The sequence below is a fragment of the Scyliorhinus canicula genome, chromosome 19 (assembly GCF_902713615.1).
Source record: "Scyliorhinus canicula chromosome 19, sScyCan1.1, whole genome shotgun sequence".
Classification (NCBI taxonomy): domain Eukaryota; kingdom Metazoa; phylum Chordata; class Chondrichthyes; order Carcharhiniformes; family Scyliorhinidae; genus Scyliorhinus; species Scyliorhinus canicula.
In genome coordinates this window covers 81,317,075-81,337,980 of record NC_052164.1, presented here as the reverse complement: position 1 = coordinate 81,337,980, position 20,906 = coordinate 81,317,075, and the positions used below count along the sequence as shown (strand labels likewise).

At 45.9% G+C, this 20,906-nt stretch overlaps 1 protein-coding gene across 2 annotated transcripts in view; it reads right to left on the bottom strand.

Moving 5' to 3' along the window:
• LOC119954448 (CXADR-like membrane protein) overlaps window positions 1–20,906 on the bottom strand; it is a 165,310-nt gene that overhangs the window by 19,868 nt on the left and 124,536 nt on the right. For both annotated transcript variants that reach the window (XM_038779667.1, XM_038779666.1), the window contains exon 3: window positions 7,958–8,162. In XM_038779667.1, coding sequence (XP_038635595.1) covers window positions 7,958–8,162 — 205 coding nt within the window. The remainder of the gene's footprint in view (window positions 1–7,957; window positions 8,163–20,906) is intronic.

Genomic DNA, 20,906 nt, shown 5'->3' with positions numbered 1-20,906 from the left:
CGGGGATAGGATGGAGGTGTGGGCTTAAGTGGGGTGCTCTTTCCAAGAGCTGGTGCAGACTTGATGGGCCGAATCGCCTCCTTCCGCACTGTAAATTCTATGATTCCCACCTCCTCCTCGGCCTGCTGGACGGCCGGCTCTCCAGCCTCACCGGCTGGTTCCTGCTCCTCTGGGCAGGCTCCTGTTCTATAGGTCCTCCCCTCATCGTGCAGCCTCAGTGCATCCATGAGGGGCACCATGGCCATGCAGATAGCAACCATGCCCGGCTGAACTCCGAAATCAGTTGTCTTCAGGGGCTAAAGGGCAGACATGTTGGCATGGTGAGTACTCCCATGCCCATCCAGGTCCAACGGGCTACACAGTGGCCCTGGTTTGCACAGCAGCCCCTGCGCCGCTAGTCCCCACCCCCTCCCAATCCCACCGCCACCTGTTCTCCCCGATGCTTTGACATGTGCACCGCATCCCTGGCACATGGGGGACCTCTAGCCTGCCACCCGTGCCTGCCGGAAGAGGTACCGGTGGCTGAAGCTACCCATACCAGTGATACACTCTGCGCCCCTGTACTGCGCCCCCCTGTGGGATCTACTGTGGGTGTCCCCCTTGGTGGGCCGTGTGAAACCCAACAGCACATGTTGTGGGTTGGGGGGGGTCACCATGTCCCACCAACGGTCTTCATGTTTGGTGGTATGCATGCAGGCAGGGCTCATGGAGGGGGCTGGGCTGGGTGGCTGGGCATGTGTTAGGACCATAGCTATGGTGTGTTGTCAATCTTGCGTGTGACGTGCAGCTTGTGCCTACCTGTCTGGGGCAGGGTGCATAGGAGCAGGGGCACAGTGGCCAGGCAGGGCTTGGTGACGGCTAGTGGTCCTGCAGGGTGGGCGAGCTGATAGTGTCATTGCTGGGGCATCTGCCCCGAGAGCAGTAGTGTGCCAGGGTGGGTGCCAAAGGCCACGGTGCAAATGTTTGCTATTTGGGGCACTCTGCACTTCCCCTGCAGTGGAGCAGTGCCTCGGATGGGTGCACTGAGTGCCAGCACCCAGCAGGCTGCTGGCTGCACAGGACACGCTCATTCCATTGATGGGTTGGCTGGAGTCTGGGGATTCCTGGGGGGATGGCCTGGGTTTGAGGGCAGGGGGTGGGGTTAGACATCCATACGGCGTGGGACCAGAACATCCCACCACCATAAACAGATGGTTAATCCCACTCTAAGTGTGGATGGATAGTGATCTGGATCATGCCCAAGCACCCAGCGGGAAATACCCCACGAACCTCACCCAAAATGTAGTGCGCCACATGCAACGCGGCCGGTAAATGATGGAAGTCCCCTCTCCCAGGATTTACCTGGCTCATACAATCATCTCGCGAGACATCATGATGTGAAGCCCGCCCATTGTGGGCGAGATCACTTTTTGGCAAGTCTGCATATTAGAGCGAGACAGCTAGTCTCACTATAATATGTAGTTTCCTGAGGAAACCAAGGCTTTGGGATCTATGTCAACTTATAAGTCAACAACTGTGTCCCCTTCACCTTTGAGACCTCAGGCAAGCACTGTTCAGTGCTGGTCTCTCCAAAAAGGGACCAGACAAAACAGCACTCTTGGGGGTCTCCCAGGGGAACGGAGGCCCCCAGAGGTTTGCCCTCTGGGCAGGGTAGTACCCAGCCATTGGCACCACTGCCTGAGTGCCAGCCTGGCACTGGCAGGGTGCCCAGGTGGCACTGTCAGTTGGCTGGGGCACTGCCATCATGCCAGGTTGGCAGTGTCAAGGTGCCAAGCTGGCATACTTTACATGGCAGTGATTGTGTCGGGGGAGTGTACTGCACAGGTGTGGGATGGTGCGGGGCGGGGTGGCCCTGGGATGGTAGTCATGAAGGCATACGGCATGCTTGCCTTCATTGGCCGGGGCATTGAGTATAAGGATTGGCAAGTCATGTTGCAGCTGTAAAGAACCTTAGGTAGGCCACACTTGGAGTATTGTGTTCAATTCTGGTCGCCACACTACCAGAAGGATGTCGAGGCTTTAGAGAGGGTGTAGAAGAGATTTACCAGGATGTTGCAGGGCAGCAGGGTAGCATGGTGGTTAGCATAAATGCTTCACAGCTCCAGGGTCCCAGGTTCGATTCCTGGCTGGGTCACTGTCTGTGTGGAGTCTGCACGTCCTCCCCCTGTGTGCGTGGGTTTCCTCCGGGTGCTCCGGTTTCCTCCCACAGTCCAAAGATGTGCGGGTTAGGTGGATTGGCCATGCTAAATTGCCCGTAGTGTCCTAAAAAGTAATGTTAAGGGGGGGTTGTTGGGTTACGGGTATAGGGTGGATACGTGGGTTTGAGTAGGGTGATCATGGCTCGGCACAACATTGAGGGCCGAAGGGCCTGTTCTGTGCTGTACTGTTCTATGTTCTATGTTGCCTGGTATGGAGGGCATTAGCTATGAGGAGTGGTTGAATAAACTCGGTTTGTTCTCACTGGAACGCCGGAGGTTGTGGGGCGATCTGATAGAGGTCTACAAAATTATGAGAGGCATAGACAGAGTGGATAGTCAGAGGCTTTTTCCCAGGGTAGAAGGGTCAATTACTAGGGGACAAAAGTTTAAGATTCGAGGGGCAAGGTTTAGAGGAGATGTACGAGGCACGTTTTTTTTACACAGAGGGTAGTGGGTGCCTGGAACTCGCTGCCGGAGGAGGTGGTGGAAGCAGGGACGATAGTGACATTTAAGGGGCATCTTGACAAATACATGAATAGGATGGGAATAGAGGGATACGGACCCAGGAAGTGTAGAAGACTTTAATTTAGATGGGCAGCATGGTCGGCACAGGCTTGGAGGGCCATAGGGCCTGTTCCTGTGCTGTACTGTACTTTTCTTTGTTCTTTGTTCTAGGGAGTTGGGTATTGGTGGGTCATGTTGGAAGCTCGGGAGATCGCGAGGCCATGAGGCGATCCAGCGAGTGTAGCTCCTCAGTGCAGGAAATTAGGAGGAATACAGCCTTGGGTGCACATTCCCCGCTGAAGCCCCGTATCTAATCGGATGGGGTTTCTCGGCGCTGCGAGCATCGGGGAACACGTGGCTAAACGCACTCTGTTCCCATTTGGTTAGATCGGGCCTGACGTCTCACACTACAGAGCAGAAGACATTTTCTTTCAATTATTCAATGTAGTTGCTCTGAAAGCACAGCAGGTGGCACTCGAGGTAAATAAACTGTTTATTTCCGTGAGCACAATCTCCTCTGAAACCAGAATCCGCCACCGATCCACTTTCAATTGTTTTTTAAATAAATAAAATCAGTGACAAAACCTGTAGCTGAACTCAGATTTTCAGTAACTTTTCTGAAGGTGGAGCACTTTGGTTTCTGATTTGTTTCCTCGATGGTTGAGAAAAATCGGCTTCTACTGTATTGAAAGAAGGAAAGTGATTGTGTTTGCATAGCGTCGTTCATGAACTCCAGGAGACTTCCCAAAGCGCTCCAGTACATTTTACTTTTCGGCACGGTTCTAAACGTCGGAAACGTGACACAGCTGATTTCTACACAGCAAGGTACAGGCCTCAATGTGACAAAATGCCAGTCTCATTCACAAATTGTTCAGTAATACAGAGATATAATTGTCATCGTTAGCATAACACCACACACCTATCTATTTCTGAACAAAATCTTGAAAGCTGTATCTAAACATGTGTCTGTGTTTTTCACATCTCATCTGTCTCACCCAGGCAAAGAAGTAAACCTGTCTGACCCATAATTGGCTTAAGAAAGGCACAGTAGTTGTACTTAGTGGCCTTAAACAAAGAGTGTTAGTTTACAGACAGTAACATGGGAATGATATATCATTCCTTAGAGTATTATGCTCCTTTCCTTGTAAGGCAGGCTATTTTCTGGCCTACTGTGGGCAATCACGCAATATAACTAAAAGCTACTTTGTTATGAATTCTCTGCTCCAGGGAGTTGTGGATGCTCAGCCGTTGCGCATGTTTAAGAAACATCAATACATTGTTGGACGCTCAGGGTATCAAGAAATATAGGGATAGTGTGGGAAAATGGAGTTGACATAGAAGATCAGCCATGATCTTATTAAATGGTAGAGGGGGCTCAAAGAGCTACTGCTCCTATTTTATAATGTTCTTAATAACTTAGAGAATGTCTAGAAAGCTAAAAGTTTCCCTTATTCAATGAGTGCCACTGACAATGTGTCGCCAGTAACATGTCCTGACAGTGTGATATTCTTTGCTTTCTGGATGAGGATGGCTTTGGTGTAGTGTCTCACAAAGAATACCAAGTTGTGGTTTGAAGAAAGCTAATTTATTAACACTGCAACTAAATAGATTTGACTACTTACGAAGTGATAACCCTAATAAAGGATCACAGATAAACTAAAACTATGATTCTACCGACAGAGGTTTTGAAAACACGACTACTCTCTATCCCACCTAATTACCTACTCCCAGAATCAAGGATATTTCATGATCCATGTGTATGCGCTGGATCGCTTTCTCATGGTTGGATGCATTTACATTAAATTGTTAACCCTTCATTAACTTCACAATATACATATTGTCACAGACAGTACCCAAGGATTATTCAATGATGTTGACGATACATGGACATGAATCTGATGCAAATTCAAATTGAAAATTATGGGTGGCATGATGGCACAGTGGTTAGCATTGCTGCCTCATGGCGCCGAGTTCGATCCCGGCTCTGGGTCACTGATGGTGTGGAGTTTGCACATTCTCCCCAATTTTGCGCGGATTTCGCCCCCACAACCCAAAGATGTGCAGAGTAGGTGGATTGGCCATGCTAAATTACCCCTTAATTGGAAAAAAAAGAATTGGGCACTTTAAATTTTAAAAGAAACTCCATAAAAAAATTTAAATGATATATCTCCGAAAGTATTGTTCGGAAATAATACCCTTTTCAATAACAACGGGGATATGATCAGCAAAACGTGACAGAACAAGGGTCACAGGAACTAAACGTGGCAAGACTTTTAATATAGCTCGTCAAACTCCAGTGGCATTGTACAATAGAAATGAACACCAAGTGCAGTCTTTGGAGAAAGTGAATCTTAAGATGGGGATAATCGGCCCAGGGCATAAACATATAATTCATGCTCCATTCTAAAGTCATATATGCTGTCTTCATTTTCATCAGGGCATCTGGGTAATAGATTTTAAGAATAAACAGGTCAAAGTGTCTGATAATTTCCAGAGAACACAATACTGTGGCGTTTTATTCTTTCTACTTAAATGTCAAGCCTTATGGCAATTGGGAAACAGCAGTAGAGTTCATTGGAACCTGGCGCATACAGATTGAGGAGCCGAAAAGACTCAACACTGAAAGACTACAGTGGTGCCATTATTGGGAGAGTGTAAAAACAGTGGGCGGGATGCTCTGGTCTCGCCCGTTGCAAGCGAGAACAGAAACTTTGGCGTTCCAGCCAAAACTCCATTCACCTTCAGCAGCACCGCGACATCCCAGCAGCGAGGGAGAAAGATCAGATGAAAAATTATATTGGTTAAGAATGTCTGCCTGACTGGCGGGTAGGCTGGAGGAGTGCCTCCCGAAGGTGGTAGGTGAAGATCAGACGGGGTTCGTCAAAGGGAGGCAGCTCTTTTCAAACATTAGAAGGGTATTGAACGTCGTTATGGCACCGGCGGAGGGGGACAAACCAGGTGGTTGTGATATTGGACGCTGAGAAGTTGTTTGACCGGGTAGAATGGGGGTACTTGATGGCAGTTCTGGACCGGTTTGGGATTGGGCCACGATTTGTGAACTGGGTAAAGCTACTATATAAGGAGCCAAGGGTGAGTGTCCACACAAACAACATCAGCTCGAGATACTTTTCTCTCCACCGTGGGACTAGGCAGGGATGTCTTATGTCCCCCCTGCTGTTTGCACTCGCGATTGAGCCGTTGGCCATCACATTAAGAAGTTCGGGGGTATGGAAAGGAATAGTGTGGGGGGGGGGGGGATAGAGCATAGGGTGTCTTTATATGCCGATGACTTGCTGTTATACGTTTCGGACCCGAGTGTGTCGATTGTGGGAATATTGGAGCTGCTTCAACTGTTTGGGTCTTTCTCGGGGTACTTACTAGGGCAGGAACCTGGGCGTGCAGGTTGCCTGGGAATGGGGGGGGGGGGGGGGGGGGGGGAAGCTCCGCAGGTACAACATTTCTAGTTAGGTGGGGAGAGTGAAAGCTGATCTGGCAAGGTGGGATGGTCTCCCTCTGTCACTGGCGGGTCGGGTACAGGCGGTTACAATGCACGTGTTGCCGCGATTTCTGTTTATTTTTCAATGCCTGCCGATTTTCCTGCCAAAGGCTTTTTTCAGAGAGATTGAGGGAAAGATTACTTTGTTCATATGGGGAGAGAAGGTGGCCAGAGTTAGAAAGGTGCTGCTACAGAGCAGAAGGCAGGCAGGGGGTTTGGGTCTTCCGAACGTGATGTATTACTCCTGGGCGACGAATGTGGAGAAGGTGCGGAGCTGGGTCAGAAGGGTTGATTCCCAGTGGGTCGGAATGAAGGAGAGTTTGTGCAGGGGTTGGGATTGAAAGCACTAGTAACAGCGCCGCTCCCGATAGCTCCGGGGAAATACTCAGGGAGTCCGGTAATAATAGCTTAATTGAGAATTTGGAGGCAGTTTTGCCAACACTTCGGGTTGGGGGCAGGGTCAAGGGAAATGCTGATTCGGGGGAACCACAGATTTGAGCCAGGGAAGTGGGATGGAAATTTTTGGAAATGGGAGGAGAAGGGGATTAGAACACTAAACGATTTGTTTCTTAGGGGTCGGTTTGCAGATTGAAGGAGCTGGAAGCGAAGTATTGGCTAGAGCAGGGGGAAATGTTAAGATACTTGCAGTTTCAAGATTTTGCCAGAAAGGAGATACAGAGATTCCCGGTGGAGCCGGCCTCAACATTGCTGGAGGAGGTGCTGACGACAGGGGAACTGGAGAAGAGGGAGTGTCGGCAGTTTACAGAGCTATTTTGGAAGAGGAGAAGGCACAACTGGAAGGGATCAAAGCAAAGTGGGAGGAAGAGTTGGGAGAGGATATGGAGGAGGGGTTCTGGTGTGAGGTACTCTGGAGAGTGAATGCCTCCATCTCATGCGCGAGGTTGGGGCTAATACAGCTGAAGGTTGTACAGAGAGCACACCTCACGAGGGCGAGGATGAGCCGATTCTTTGAAGAAGTAGAAGGTGTGTGTGAACGTTGCTGGGGGCGCCGCTAATCACGTTCATATGTTTTGGTCCTGTCCAAAGCTGGAGGATTACTGGAAGGAGGTTTTTAGGGTAATTTCTAAAGTGGTTCACGTGAAACTGGACCCGGGCCCCGGGGAGACCATATTTGGGGTGTCGGACCAACCAGGATTGGAAACGGGTGCGAAGGCAGATGTTGTGGCCTTCGCCTCGTTGATCGCCCAAAGGCGGATCCTGTTAGGTTGGAGAGCAACCTCGCCACCCTGTGCCCTGGCGTGGCGGGGGGACCTGTTGGAATTCTTGACTCTTAAGAAGGTTAAGTTTGGACTGAGGGGAAGGATGGAGGGGTTCTACAATTCATGGGCATTATTCATTATGCACTTTCAAGAACTGGATAACATCAAACATTAGTTGGGGCGGGTGGGTGGGAGGGTTGGGGGGAGGGGGGCTGTGTGCGTTAATGGCGACAATGGGCGATCCCTAATTCCATTTTGTCATTTGTTTGTGTGAACATGTTTGGGGTTTGGTGGGAGGATGGGATCGTTGTTATTGATATGGGGATTGACATATTTGTTTATTGTTGGTGGGTGTAAATTTGGGAGAAAATGTGAAAAAGGAGGAGAATAAAAAAAATTTGAAATAAAGAATGTCTGCCTGATCTTTGTCGTGAGCCCTGACATTATTATGACAACTTTTTAACACTCAGCGCACAGAAATCTTTCATTACTTTACAAAGCAACCCAATATAAAAATGTACATTTTTCCGGACACTCACCCAAAACAACAAGATTAATAGCAGTCTTCAAGTCATAGATTCCTTCATTTTTCACTTTGCAGGTGTACAGTCCGGAGTCTGTTGAATGCAGGGATGATATTTTAATGGAAGCGTTCCCCAGCAGGTAATCTGCTGCAAAGGAGATTCGCCCTCTCAGTTTTGCACTTAGATTCTGATACACTGCACCTGAAGAATATGCGATCACCTGTGAATCAAACGGAATATAATTAGATCAGTCTCTAAGAGCATAATTGCAACTAATTTTCAAGCAAAAGTGGAGCCACTGACGTGCCCAAGATAGATGCTGCAAGATTTGGCTCTGCCAAGAATATTATTTAGGGTACAGTAGTACTGGTCATTCAAGGAAATGATCCAAAGCACTTTACATTTATCATAGAATTTGCAGTGCAGATAGAGGCCATTCGTCCCATCAGGTCTGCACCGGCCTTGGGAAGAGCACCCTGCTTAAGTTCACGCCCCCACCCTATCCCCGTAACCCAGTAACCCCACCCAACCTTTTTGTCCACTAAAGGGCAATTTATCATGGCCAAACTTCCTAACCCGCACATCTTTGGATTGTGGGAGGTAACCGGAGCACCCGGAGGAAAGCCACGCAGACACGGGGAGAAATGGCAAACTCCACACGGACAGTCCCGAGGTCGGAATTGAACCCGGGTCCCTGGAGCTGTGAGGCAGCAGTGCTAACCACTGTGCTACCATGCCGCCCATCATCATTTAACTGCCTATCTGTAATTTTAAAGGGTGTAATCTTGTGATTTGATCACATCCTTTTCATATGCATTTCTTCAAAGACACACAGTGATAAATCGACCAGAGAGAAGGAAATGAAAAGACTTTTGTGATGATTTTATTGGATGGTCAGCCATTCATTGACTGCCAATTATCAAGGATGTGTGTTGGTCAAGATCACCTTTTGAAGCTTAAGTATCTTCATCATATGATGTTCATACTTCCCCAGACAAATATCAGGGATGCAATTGAGCATAATAACGCTAATAGTTTTGCACCCAATCGACACGAACAGATGAAATCATCTGTTATGTGTTATGACCCCCTAAGGAATCAGGACCTACATTGGGTCTGATTTAACTCCTACACATTCTAAACTCCCCAGGTGTTGTACAAAAGGATATTGGAAGCAATGCTTGGGACTCCGGTCCCCCTACCAGTCCCAGGGTATTGCCATAGACAAGGGCTGGTACCATTGGGGGCTTGCACTCTGGTTCCCCCTCAGTATTGGATCTTGGCTAACACTCCATCCAACAGGAACACTAGTAATGGCGTAAATGGAGAATGGGGCAAACTCTCTAACCAGCATTCCAGTAATGAAACAAATGGTAATGGGAAAGGATCATGTGGATGGGAGGGTCTTTGTGTTAACAGCCAAACTCCTGTTCCACAGCAAGGTAATGAACAATTAGAGGAATACCCACAGGATATAAATCCCAACCCGGGAGCAGGTCAGCGAAGAGGACCGAGGGGAGTGGAGTAGAGTAGAGCATTGTATTGTGGAGTACTAATTAAGTAGTAGAATAAACTTGTTGTATCCTGTATATCTGGCTATGCAAGAAGTCTTTGCCTTTGGTCATAACAAGATTCATATCAGATCATCGCAGCTAATGACGCATATTAATGTTTTCAGCATACAATCCGCAATGCATGTTCTCTGCGGCTCGGTATGTTCCAGAAGCTAGGTGGTCAAGCATGAAACTGGAGCCAATCGTTACACACTTTCATAAACATTTATTTGCAGAGATACATATTACAAACATGCACATCGTGATCCAACCCCCACAGCCTCTGCCTGTGTCTATTTATTGGAGCAGAAGTGAATTCCTGTTGATGTCCACCACGGGCATGTAATTAAATATGACTAACATACATTTAACGCAGCTGAGTGACAAAGATCAGCAAAAATTAATACTACGATAATCCATAATGAACGACAATACTTTATTTTTGTCACATGTACCAATGGCTGTTCAAATTTCCTCCTGTTTTTCAAAGCGGTCACTCGCAGACAGATCATGAGCTACATTGCAACACAAGACAATAACTGAAAGACAGTAATGAAATCACATTAAACAGCGGAAATGATTGGTTGGGTTAAAAAAAGATCCTGGCAGCAATTTTTGCTGAATCCATCAGGCTCAATGCAGTTTTTGGCACCAAGAATTTTTAAAATGGCAGCTAGAGGCAAACATACAGTTTTCTCACCATTGCCCTTAATCTGAACTTGCTAAATTGATTTTGTTCTGAGTAGCACAGAGCGTATCTTTTTCAATTGTCTTTCAAGAACTATTGCTGAATTTGTCAGTGCAGCTTCCGCTAGGATCTGATGGGAAATGGTGTGAAGTGAAAGTGCAACAAGAGGAGAGCACTGAAACTGATACAACCGCTCACCTAAAATTGTCACTAGCATATAAAAAGCATCTGCAGTGCTCTAAGGAGAGACAAAGGTGCAATCAAAAGCACAAAAAGGATTTGCCCAATGTTCAAAAATAACAGAAAAGCATCAGGAACCAGTTAGGAAAGAGCAAGAAAAGAAAATAACTCTCTCAGTGAAGGTGTCGGACCACGACTGGAGAGATTGCAACATTGATGAAAGACGTTGAAAGAGTTAGTCAACCTCCCAATGAAGATGCATTAAAAAGATGCTCAGGAAAGAAAGGCCACCAGAGGTCACAAAGCTAAACTTCTTCCAGGGAAGTATTTTTCCTGAAGTAGACAACAAGTGATATCTTATTGGGTGCATAAAATGAAGAACAAATAATTCAGTATCCTTTGTACTTGCCATTTTGTACCCCAGTGCAAAACATCAAAGTCTGGAGTTACACTTGGTACTTGTCTCAGTGCAATTTGGCTAAAAGCAGCTTCACCAGTGCAAAAGCTCACCAAATGTTAAGTATAACTGTTAGGATGCCAGACGAGTACACAACAATTTGCAATTTATGAGACTGTGCGGAAATATTACTGCACCACAGGTCTGACCCAAAGGTATCTTTTAGGTTAAAACAAACTTGAACTTAAATACAGAATTAACCACATTAGCAACAAAGAAGGTGCTTTACAGTTAACAGTTACAGCAGTTCTTTAGTGAAAAAGAAAGCATTAGCTTACTTCCTAAACCTGCCACTATATTCCAATTAAGCAAACCAATATATTTCAAATGCCACACATGAATAAAGTTAACAACCTGGGGCGGAATTTAAACCACCTCTGTGCTGGCGGGAGCAGGCAGCGCGAGCGGACCCCCAGGGTCCTGGGGGGGCACACGCGATCGGACCCCGGGGGGTACCCCCACGGTGGCCTGGCCTGCGATCGGGGCCCACTGATCGGCAGGGGGGCCTGTGCCGTGGGGGCACTAATTTTCTTCTGCCGCCGCCACGGCCTCCACCATGGCGGAGGCGGAAGAGACCCCCTCCACCGCGCATGTGCCGGTGGTGACGTCAGCGGCCGCTGACGCTCTGGCGCATGCGCGGACTCATGCCGACCGGTGAAGGCCTTTCGGCCAGCCCCGTCGGCGGGCAGCATGGCGCCAAAGGCAGTCGGGGGAGCGGGACCCACTCCGGCGCGCATCTAGCCCCTAAAGGTGAGGTGAATTCCACACCTCTGGGGAGGCCCGACACCGGAGTGGTTGGCACCACTCCACTACGTGGGACCCCCTGCCCCGCCGGGTAGGGGAGGATTTCGCCCCAGGTTTCTACTTCAGACCATAATATTATAAGACGTATGAGTATAATTTGGTCATTTGGTCCATTGAGTCAGCTCTGCCATTCAATCATGGCTGATATGTTTCTCATTTTCCTCATAACCCCTGATCCCTTTATTAATCTAGAAACTATCTATCTCTGTCTTAAAGCCACTCAATGACTTGGCCTCCACAACTTCCTATGGCATTGAGTTCCACAGATTCACCACCCTCTTGCTTTTCTCAGTGCATGAGAGAGAATCTTTTAGGGCCAAACTAAAACACCTCTGATCAAGATGAGAGTTCTAGGACCAACTGCTTTTTCAGATAGATCTGGCTTCTCCAATTAACCAGATCATCTGTACCCAAGTCCCTTGACTTGTTTTGTCAGGATCAATGAAAATACCCTTCATAAATTATCTGCATCCCAGGAATCTTTCAAACATAAACATGATCCCGTTCGCAAGTTATCTGTAAATAACTAAATCATTCTCAATGTCTATTAGCAGAACATTTCACCTGCAAATCAATGCTTACCTAACTTTTATGACATCTTAATCACAGTCATACTGTCTGTATGCATCTTAACCCAGGTTTTAATAACATGACTGAAAAAATGTAAAAAGTGAAAATTTCTTACATTGTAACAACGTATGTCTGGCGCAATTCAAGTTTCCTTTTGCATTCTTTTTAAAAACATTGCACCACAAGTAGATGCACAAAATTAGCCATGCCCCCAGGATGAACTGATCAGCATTGGGCGTTTTTGCTGATTATGCTTGTTCGTGCTCCTTCAAAGGGGCTAGAAAATTTAATCTAGTTTTTTTGGGTGCAAGTACTCTAAAGCATGTTTTAAAAGCTCTTGTTTTTATTTTCCCAGAAAACTAACCCCTGCCCAGTATAACTAGAAAATAATGTATGCATATTTAAATGTGCATTTGGGTCACTGAAAATTGGATTCCTCAGAGGTTAGGGATTTTCACCGTGATGGAGAGACAAAGATAGAGAAAATCTCCTGACCTTGATCGTGGCACTTCCCATTTTAATGGGATCAGGATTGGAGGTGGGGGGGGGGGGGTGCATTTCATGCATGCAGGATTATGGAAGTGGCTGGCCATTTAAATCATCAGCTGGGAATTTGGTAGACCAGGTGTGTGAAACCCAAATATGCAAATTAGACTAGGTGTGAGCTGGTCTGAACTTGATGGATTCATTGGGATAGCCAGGGTACTCTGTAATGTACCTTTTTTAGATCTAGTCCAAAGACACATTTGGGGGAAGGTCAGGTAGCCATTGGAAGTGTTAAAAGTAAACATAAATGTGTGTACACTTGTAAAAACCCATTGAAACTATCAACAGACCTATCAAACATAAGCCTGATGATTTCTATTGCATGATTAATGCTGCATGACTGATTTCACAACCACCCATTATCACAGTAGGGTGACTGTTATTTACCAGTTTGATTGATAACTAAAAGTGCTTATAAACCCAATGATGTGGGACCATGAATTCCAATGCTTTTCACTATAAGGGCTTGGGCAATGAAGGAAAAGTTTGTTGTTATAAGGCTTTATCTAGTTGAAGGAATGTAAATGTAATAAAAGAAAATACATATAGTAAAGTCTGTAATGGTCAAAGTTCTTTATTATCAGAGAATCATTGTAGGGCAGCATGGTGGTGCAGTGGTTAGCATTGCTGCCTACGGCGCTGAGGACCTGGGTTTGAATCCCGGCCCTGGGTCACTGTCCATGTGGAGTTTGCGCATTCTCCCCATATCTGCGTGGGTGTCACCCCCACAACCAAAATGTGCAGGTTAGGTGGATTGGCCACACTAAATTGACCCTTAATTGGTACTCTAAATTTATAGAAAAAAGAAATCATAGAATCATAGTGCATTAGGAGGCTATTCGGCCCATCATGTCTGCACGGCCCTTTAAAAGAGCACCCTACTTAAACCCTCACCTCTACCCTATCTCCGTAACGCAGTAACCCCCACCTAACCCTTTTGAAACTGAGGGGCAATATAGTCTGGCCTGCACATCTTTGGACTGTGGGAGGAAACCAAAGCAACAGGAGGAAACCCCACGCAGACACGGGGAGAAAGTGAAAACTCCACAAAGACAGTCACCCGAGGCTGGAATTGAACCTGGCACCCTGGAATTGTGAGGCAGCAGTGCTAACCACTGTGCCACCGTGTCGCACAAATTATATAGAACCTTATTTTATCTCAACTCTGCTTGGGCCCTAAGGTCTGCTCATGGTGGATTCTAGGTGAGTGGGCATGTTAGCAGTAAGAACAAGCGGTGGTGAGTTGGGGAATGGGTTAGTATGAGTTGACACTAAGTTGGCAAAATAAGTAGCTTGAAGGACCATGAAGGAGGTGGAGATGCCTGAGTTATCATCGGGGCTATAAATGGCCATGTAATTGGGTGGCGGGGAAAAGTTAGCATGGAGGATATGAGGCGCTGGGGAGGGGGGGGGGGTGATGTTCATGGCATGAGATTACATGGATGGGGACTATGTGGGGGAGTAAGGGTTAGGGGCTGGAGGGACGTTTTTCGTTTTAATCATTATTTTTGGACACAGTGCCAGAAGTCCGAGGCAAGTCTTTGCTCCAGCCCACCTCAATTCCTGGTAACGTTCTCACTTCTTCCTGGGTTGTCTACCCCAACACCTTTTCAGCCTGCACCCATTCCCCCTCCCCAGACCAATGTCCACGCAGCCATATTTAAAGGTTGGGTTCACAGAATGGTGTATTCTCCTATCTCTGCACACCCAAACCAAGAGCAAATATTTGGATCTGCGATTTAAAATATTTATGATTTGTGATAAACCTAATCATCTGTTTTAATCAAACATCACTGAGAATTAAAAAAAAAAGATACATGTTTTAAAAAAGATAACATTTTAAAATGCGCTTGCTCATTGCAAACTTGGCGTTCAGCGAAATGCAAATAGAACATAGAACATAGAACAGTACAGCACAGAACAGGCCCTTCGGCCCTCAATGTTGTGCCGAGCCATGATCACCCTACTCAAACCCACGTATCTACCCTATACCCGTAACCCAACAACCCCCCCCCCCCCTTAACCTTACTTTACACTACGGGCAATTTAGCATGGCCAATCCACCTAACCCGCACATCTTTGGACTGTGGGAGGAAATGAGTTTGAGTGAAAACTTTGGGAACAAAAACGCTTTTGAAAAAGGGCACAATTTGGGGAACAATTTGCACTGGAATACACAATTGCACCCAAAATAGAAACTCTCTCTGCCCCCACCCACCCACCCCCACCAACCAGCCCATTCATCGAATTCGAAGCGGCACAATTAAACAATTTTTTAACCATTTGCTCGATTCTTTTCACTGTCGGTTGCCTTTGAGTCAAAAAGCTGTGAGTCAGAAAATGTGCAGGGTGCACTGCTTTGGCAGAGTTATATAAAACGTCTAATGTCAAACATTCTGAAGTGGATGACAAGAAAATAGCTGACTGGATGAACAAAAAAAAGAACAGGAGTTCAATTTTCAAAAATTAAACTAAAGTCTGTGTTTAGATACGGAGCAATATCTCCAAAAATGAATTGCTGCTGGAGGATGGTTGCACACACTAATATTTACTCACCACTTCAGCTAGGCGGGAAAAGGGCATTGCTCAGAAATGTTTTGAAGAGACAAGGTGGTCATTTCATTGAAGCCTACTTGTGACAATAAGTTATTATTATTATTATTATTATTAACAGCCATGAAGCAAACACAGCACTGATGATGATTATTCCCATCACTGCATTATTTCACAATTTGTGTCAAAAATTGGCATGCCCAACAATCTGCCCAGGAGAAAATCGGTCTGAACCAGCAATAAAATAGAGGGGAGAAAAGCGAGGAAATGAGCAAATGGGCACGGAGGTCCCCCAATGAGAGCTCACCCCCTCCTCCTCTCAGTGGGGGCGGCTTGCCATTGGAGATCGTTCGGTCCCATCTATGTCAATGGCCATTTGTGTTGCTCGCTGGTCACCGGGGATCCCATCATGGAGGGTAACCTTCGGCGGGACCTGGAGACCCCACCAGCAGAAAGGGCGCAATAATCCCACCCTATAAATTTGGTGGAAGAACGATAAAGAAATGCTTTGTTGCAAATGTTGTGCCTTTATTTGTTTTCAATACCAAGATTTTCAAGCACTCCATATAAGTGACAGGCCATCATATCTTTTGAGCCAGTGGCAAAGGTTAGTCACACTGTCAAAACATAAAACAGTTTTTTGGCTTCACAATCGTAACTTGGGTCACGGAGCATGTTAATTGTCTTGGCCAATCAGCCATGATTCTATTGAATAGTGGAGAAAATTTGAAGGGCTGAATGGCCTATTCCTATTACAATTTCTTATGGTTTTACGTTACAACATCGGCCTTAAATTGAAGGGGATGGGAACTGTTCAAACTGTAGGGCTGGCTGTATGGGGAGAGGAGGTTGGAATTACTGTCGTGGCTAGAGGTGCAAGGGCAGGTGCTGTCCCTGCTCTGGGATGAGGGGTTTGGGAGGAGGGTGGTGATGGGTTGTGTCCATAGTGTGGGAGCAGGGGCTGGAGACTGTCCAGACTGTTGGGGTGGGACACCATGCTCTCAGAGTGGGTCAACTGAAGCAAGAGCATAATTTGTTTGTGCAGTGCATACTGCATTTGGTCTAGAAACAAAGGTCTAAACTACAGGATAAAAGGCAAACTCAAATATGGGATGGTCCTGTAAATTCCAGGATGTTTAGTTACCCTGGTAGGTAAACCCCTCAAAATGTCCCACACAGAAGCACAAGAAGGAAGACTGAAGATTAGTAGCAATGGACAGGAGTCAGCAATGGACAGCAATGGACAGAGCTCCAATGGACAGCAATGGACAGAGCTCCAGTAGGAAAGCAGAAGATACATGTCTAAAAGAGTGCCATAACCAAGTAACCCCACCCAACACTAAGGGCAATTTTGGACTCTAAGGGAAATTTATCATGGCCAATCCACCTAACCTGCACATCTTTGGACTGTGGGAGGAAACCGGAGCACCCGGAGGAAACCCATGCACACACGGGGAGGATGTGCAGACTCTGCACAGACAGTGACCCAAGCCAGAATCAAACCTGGGACCCTGGAGCTGTGAAGCTATGTGTCAACCATAATACTCGGACTCCAAACTTAATAAAGGGCTAAAATTACCGACAGGTCAGATCCAAAAGTTATTTTTTGGTTAAAAGATAACTTAATTTACTAAAATAACACCAATACCCAGTGGAAAGAATTGCAGCTGCAGTTGGTAATAAAACCGTATCATTGCTAAACTCAAAGGTTCTATTTATAGCAAATCAAAGTGACTCACAAATATTACAAGCAGCAGGATATATATTTTTTAGGAGGATGCAGGCATCACTGGTCAGGCCAGCATTTATTACCCTCCTTAGTTGCCCTTCAGAAAGCACTCTATAGAGAATGAAAAGGGAAATATAATTAAATTAACAAGCAAGTGGAACAAGAGGGATGAAATATTGGAAGGAAGCAAACAAGAAAACAAAACAGGGTTCAGGCTCCATGATAGGAACCAAGGAGGTAGAGTGCTGACCAACAACAATATAACGACAACACCACCGACGCTTATAAGAACATAAGAACTAGGAGCAGGACTAGGCCATCTGGCCCCTCGAGCCTGCTCCGCCATTCAATGAGATCATGGCTGATCTTTTGTGGACTCAGTTCCACTTTCCGGCCCGAACACCATAACCCTTAATCTCTTTATTCTTCAAAAACTATCTATCTTTATCTTAAAAACATTTAATGAAGGAGTCTCCACTGTGAAGACTGACCCAATAAACCTGTTCAGTTCCTCAGCCATTTCCTCATCTCCCATTATTAAATCTCCCTTCTCATCCTCTAAAGGACCGATATTTACCTTAGCCAATCTTTTTCGTTTTATATATTTGTCGAACTTTTACTATCTGTTTTATATTCTGAGCAAGTTTACTCTCATAATCTATTTTACTCTTTATAGATTTTTTAGTAGCTTTCTGTTGTCCCCTAAAGAATTCCCAGTCCTCAAGTCTCCCACTAATCTTTGCCACTTTGTATGCTTTTTCCTTCAATTTGATACTCTCCCTTATTATCTTAGATATCCACGGCCGATTTTCCCTCTTTCTACCATCCTTCCTTTTTGTTGGTATAAACCTTTGCTGAGCACTGTGAAAAATCACTTGGAAGGTTCTCCACTGTTCCTCAACTGTTCCACCATAAAGTCTTTGCTCCCAGTCTACCTTAGTTAGCTCTTCTCTCATCCCATTGTAATCTCCTTTGTTTAAGCACAAAACACTAGTGTTTGATTTTACCTTCTCACCCTTCATCTTTATTTTAAATTCCACCACATTGTGATCGCTCCTCCCGAGAGGATCCCTAACTATGAGATCATTAATCAATCCTGTCTCATTACATAGGACCAGATCTAGGACTGCTTGATCCCTCATAGGTTCCATTACATACTGTTCTAGGAAACTATCGCAGATACATTCTATAAACTCCTCAAGGGTGCCTTGGCCGACCTGGTTAAACCAATCGACATGTAGATTAAAATCCCACATGATAACTGCTGTACCATTTCTACATGCATCAGTTATTTCTTTGTTTATTGCCTGCCCCACCATAATGTTACTATTTAGTGGCCTGTAGATTACTCCTGTCAGTGACTTTTTCGCCTTACTTTTCCTGATTTCCACCCAAATAGATTCAACCTTATCCTCCATAGCACCAATGTCATCCCTGACTATTGCCCGGATGTCATCCTTAAATAACAGAGCAACACCACCTCCTTTACCATCCACTCTATGCTTCCGAATAGTTTGATACCATTGGATATTTAAATCCCAGTCGTGACCATCCTTTAACCATGTTTCAGTAATGGCCACTAAATCAGTCATTCACGATGATTGCGCAATCAACTCATTTACCTTATTCCGAATACTATGAGCATTCAGGTAAAGTACACTTTTTTGGCTCTTATACCTCTGTTTTGAATCTTAACACCTTGATCAGTAACCTCTCCGAAGTTATTTTTCCTTTTAACTTTTCTCCTAATTTTCCTTGGCGTTGAACCCATATCTTCATGTAACAACCTGCCGTGTCGCTTTCCATTTATGTTTTTACTTCCCGTTTTATTCCTTTTAGTATTACTGGGCCTATTCACTGAGCTCCCCTCAGTCACCGTACCTTGTACTGTCGCCCTTTTTGATTTTTGACTCTGGCTTCTCTGCCTTACACTTTCCTGGAGTCAGGCAAAATGTCAGCATCAAAACATTGGCTGCCTCCTACACCAGCAAATCCATGAATATCAACAGCTCGTGCTGCGTTTATTTTTACTTTTTAAATATTTGATTAAAACTTCTTCCAAATGTGAGCTAGTTGAGGGGAAATATGTGTTAAAAAAATTTGTTTTAGGTTTCCTAAATTCCTGACTTAATGCCATGTGGCAGTGAGATTTGTGGAAAGGGTTAAAAGGTCGTTAGGCATTCCCGGGGGTCACTGGAATAGACAGGACATTGTACGATGGTGCAGTTTGCTGTCATGGGCTGTGGTGAAGGGCTGTGTTTCATTGTTCAATTATTCCTCTAACTTCACGTTTAGACTTTATGTAAACTTCCAGTTCACATTTCAACTCTTCTAACTTCAGTACAAATGTGGATGTGCATTGCAGCTGTGGATTTTCCAAAAAAGTATGCAAATTGGTAACTTGTGTTGTGTTTTGTCCCTTGTATTTTATGAAGTAACTCATCAAACAGTTTGATCTGTCCAAACCAGGATCCTTTTATTGTGTCTCGTGTGGTAAGAGGGCAATTTGATACAGAGCACATTATCATGCAGTCTTGGTACTCCTCTGGAACCTACACCGAGCACTGACCAGTTGCATGTGCGTCGTACTACCCTCTCAACCTTCTTCTGACCATGGTCAAATGTGTCTCCCTTTATATCCGGGTCCCAGGTCACATGACCTTGGTCTGGAGACCACATAATGTGTCTATACTGCCACCCGCTGGTTGGAGTTCACACACCATCCACCTATGATATAGCCCATAGGCATATCACCACACTTTGGGTGGAATTCTTAATTTTTGAGACTAAGTGAGGTGACGGAGAGCTCGGGCGTGCCTTACCCACTGGCCAGAATGGTAGAATCCTGCATCAGATTCTGCGCCCGGAACCTCATTAATGATGAACAGGCGAGTTCCACTTCCAAATTTCCTGGTGGGACAACAGCTGTTTTGTCTGCCCGCCATCCAGCACATCCTCTCACTCTCTCCAGCCCATCTGTCTTCACCAGACCATACAGCATGTCAGCAACCCAGTGTAAAAAGGCTAGCAGCCTCAAGAAGAAGTCTGTTCCTCAATTCAACCACCCTCCCCCGTCACCTCTGAGGCGCCCGAGCCTCACTTGGACCTCTACCTGCCGCATCTGAAATCTAAATGCATCACCTTCTAGTAAACAAAGTGGTATTCCTTTGACCCCCTTGTTTGTGAGTTTGTCATGAAGCCTTGTCAGGTTCCAGCTTCCCTCCCCTCAGTCTTCCCTCTCTCTTCCATTGTTTGTACTCTCCATCCATAATAATAATCTTTATTGTCACGTCCTTGCCCTGCTGCATGCCATCATAGCCCTCCCCTTCCTTGCACAGCCCTCATTCCAAATTGCCCCCTAGTGTTTGCACCCCCCCCCCCCCCCCCCCCCCCCATCCCCCAGCTTCAACTCACATTCTACCCCAGTCGATCTTTGGACATTTGATACGGTTATTGCCTGAGTCCCGCGGCACAGTCAGATAGACACTGATGTGTGGCACCAGAGGGAAGGAGACTCTTGTACTCTCCAAACTCAAATGATGTACTGATCCGAGTCCGTGATACAGGTATGCTGTCGGAGGAAAGACTGTAAGCAGTTTCAACATGAGAGATAGGAAATATTAGGCCAGTCAACTTATGCTGTCAAGTGTATCTATGTCACAGGCCTGAGAGCAGCAAGTCGCTTTTCCTGTTCAGTTGTGTGTCTTCAATAGCATTCGGCTGTATTGAGGTGGTGAAGCGATACAGAACCGTGAGGGGATGTATACCAATCTCATTACTGATAGCCCTGACACCGTGCCAGCAAAAAACGCCACTACTTTATTGAGCAGCCAGGAATCAAAGCCTCTGAAATCTCTCGCTCAAATTCGTAAAGTATTTCCCAC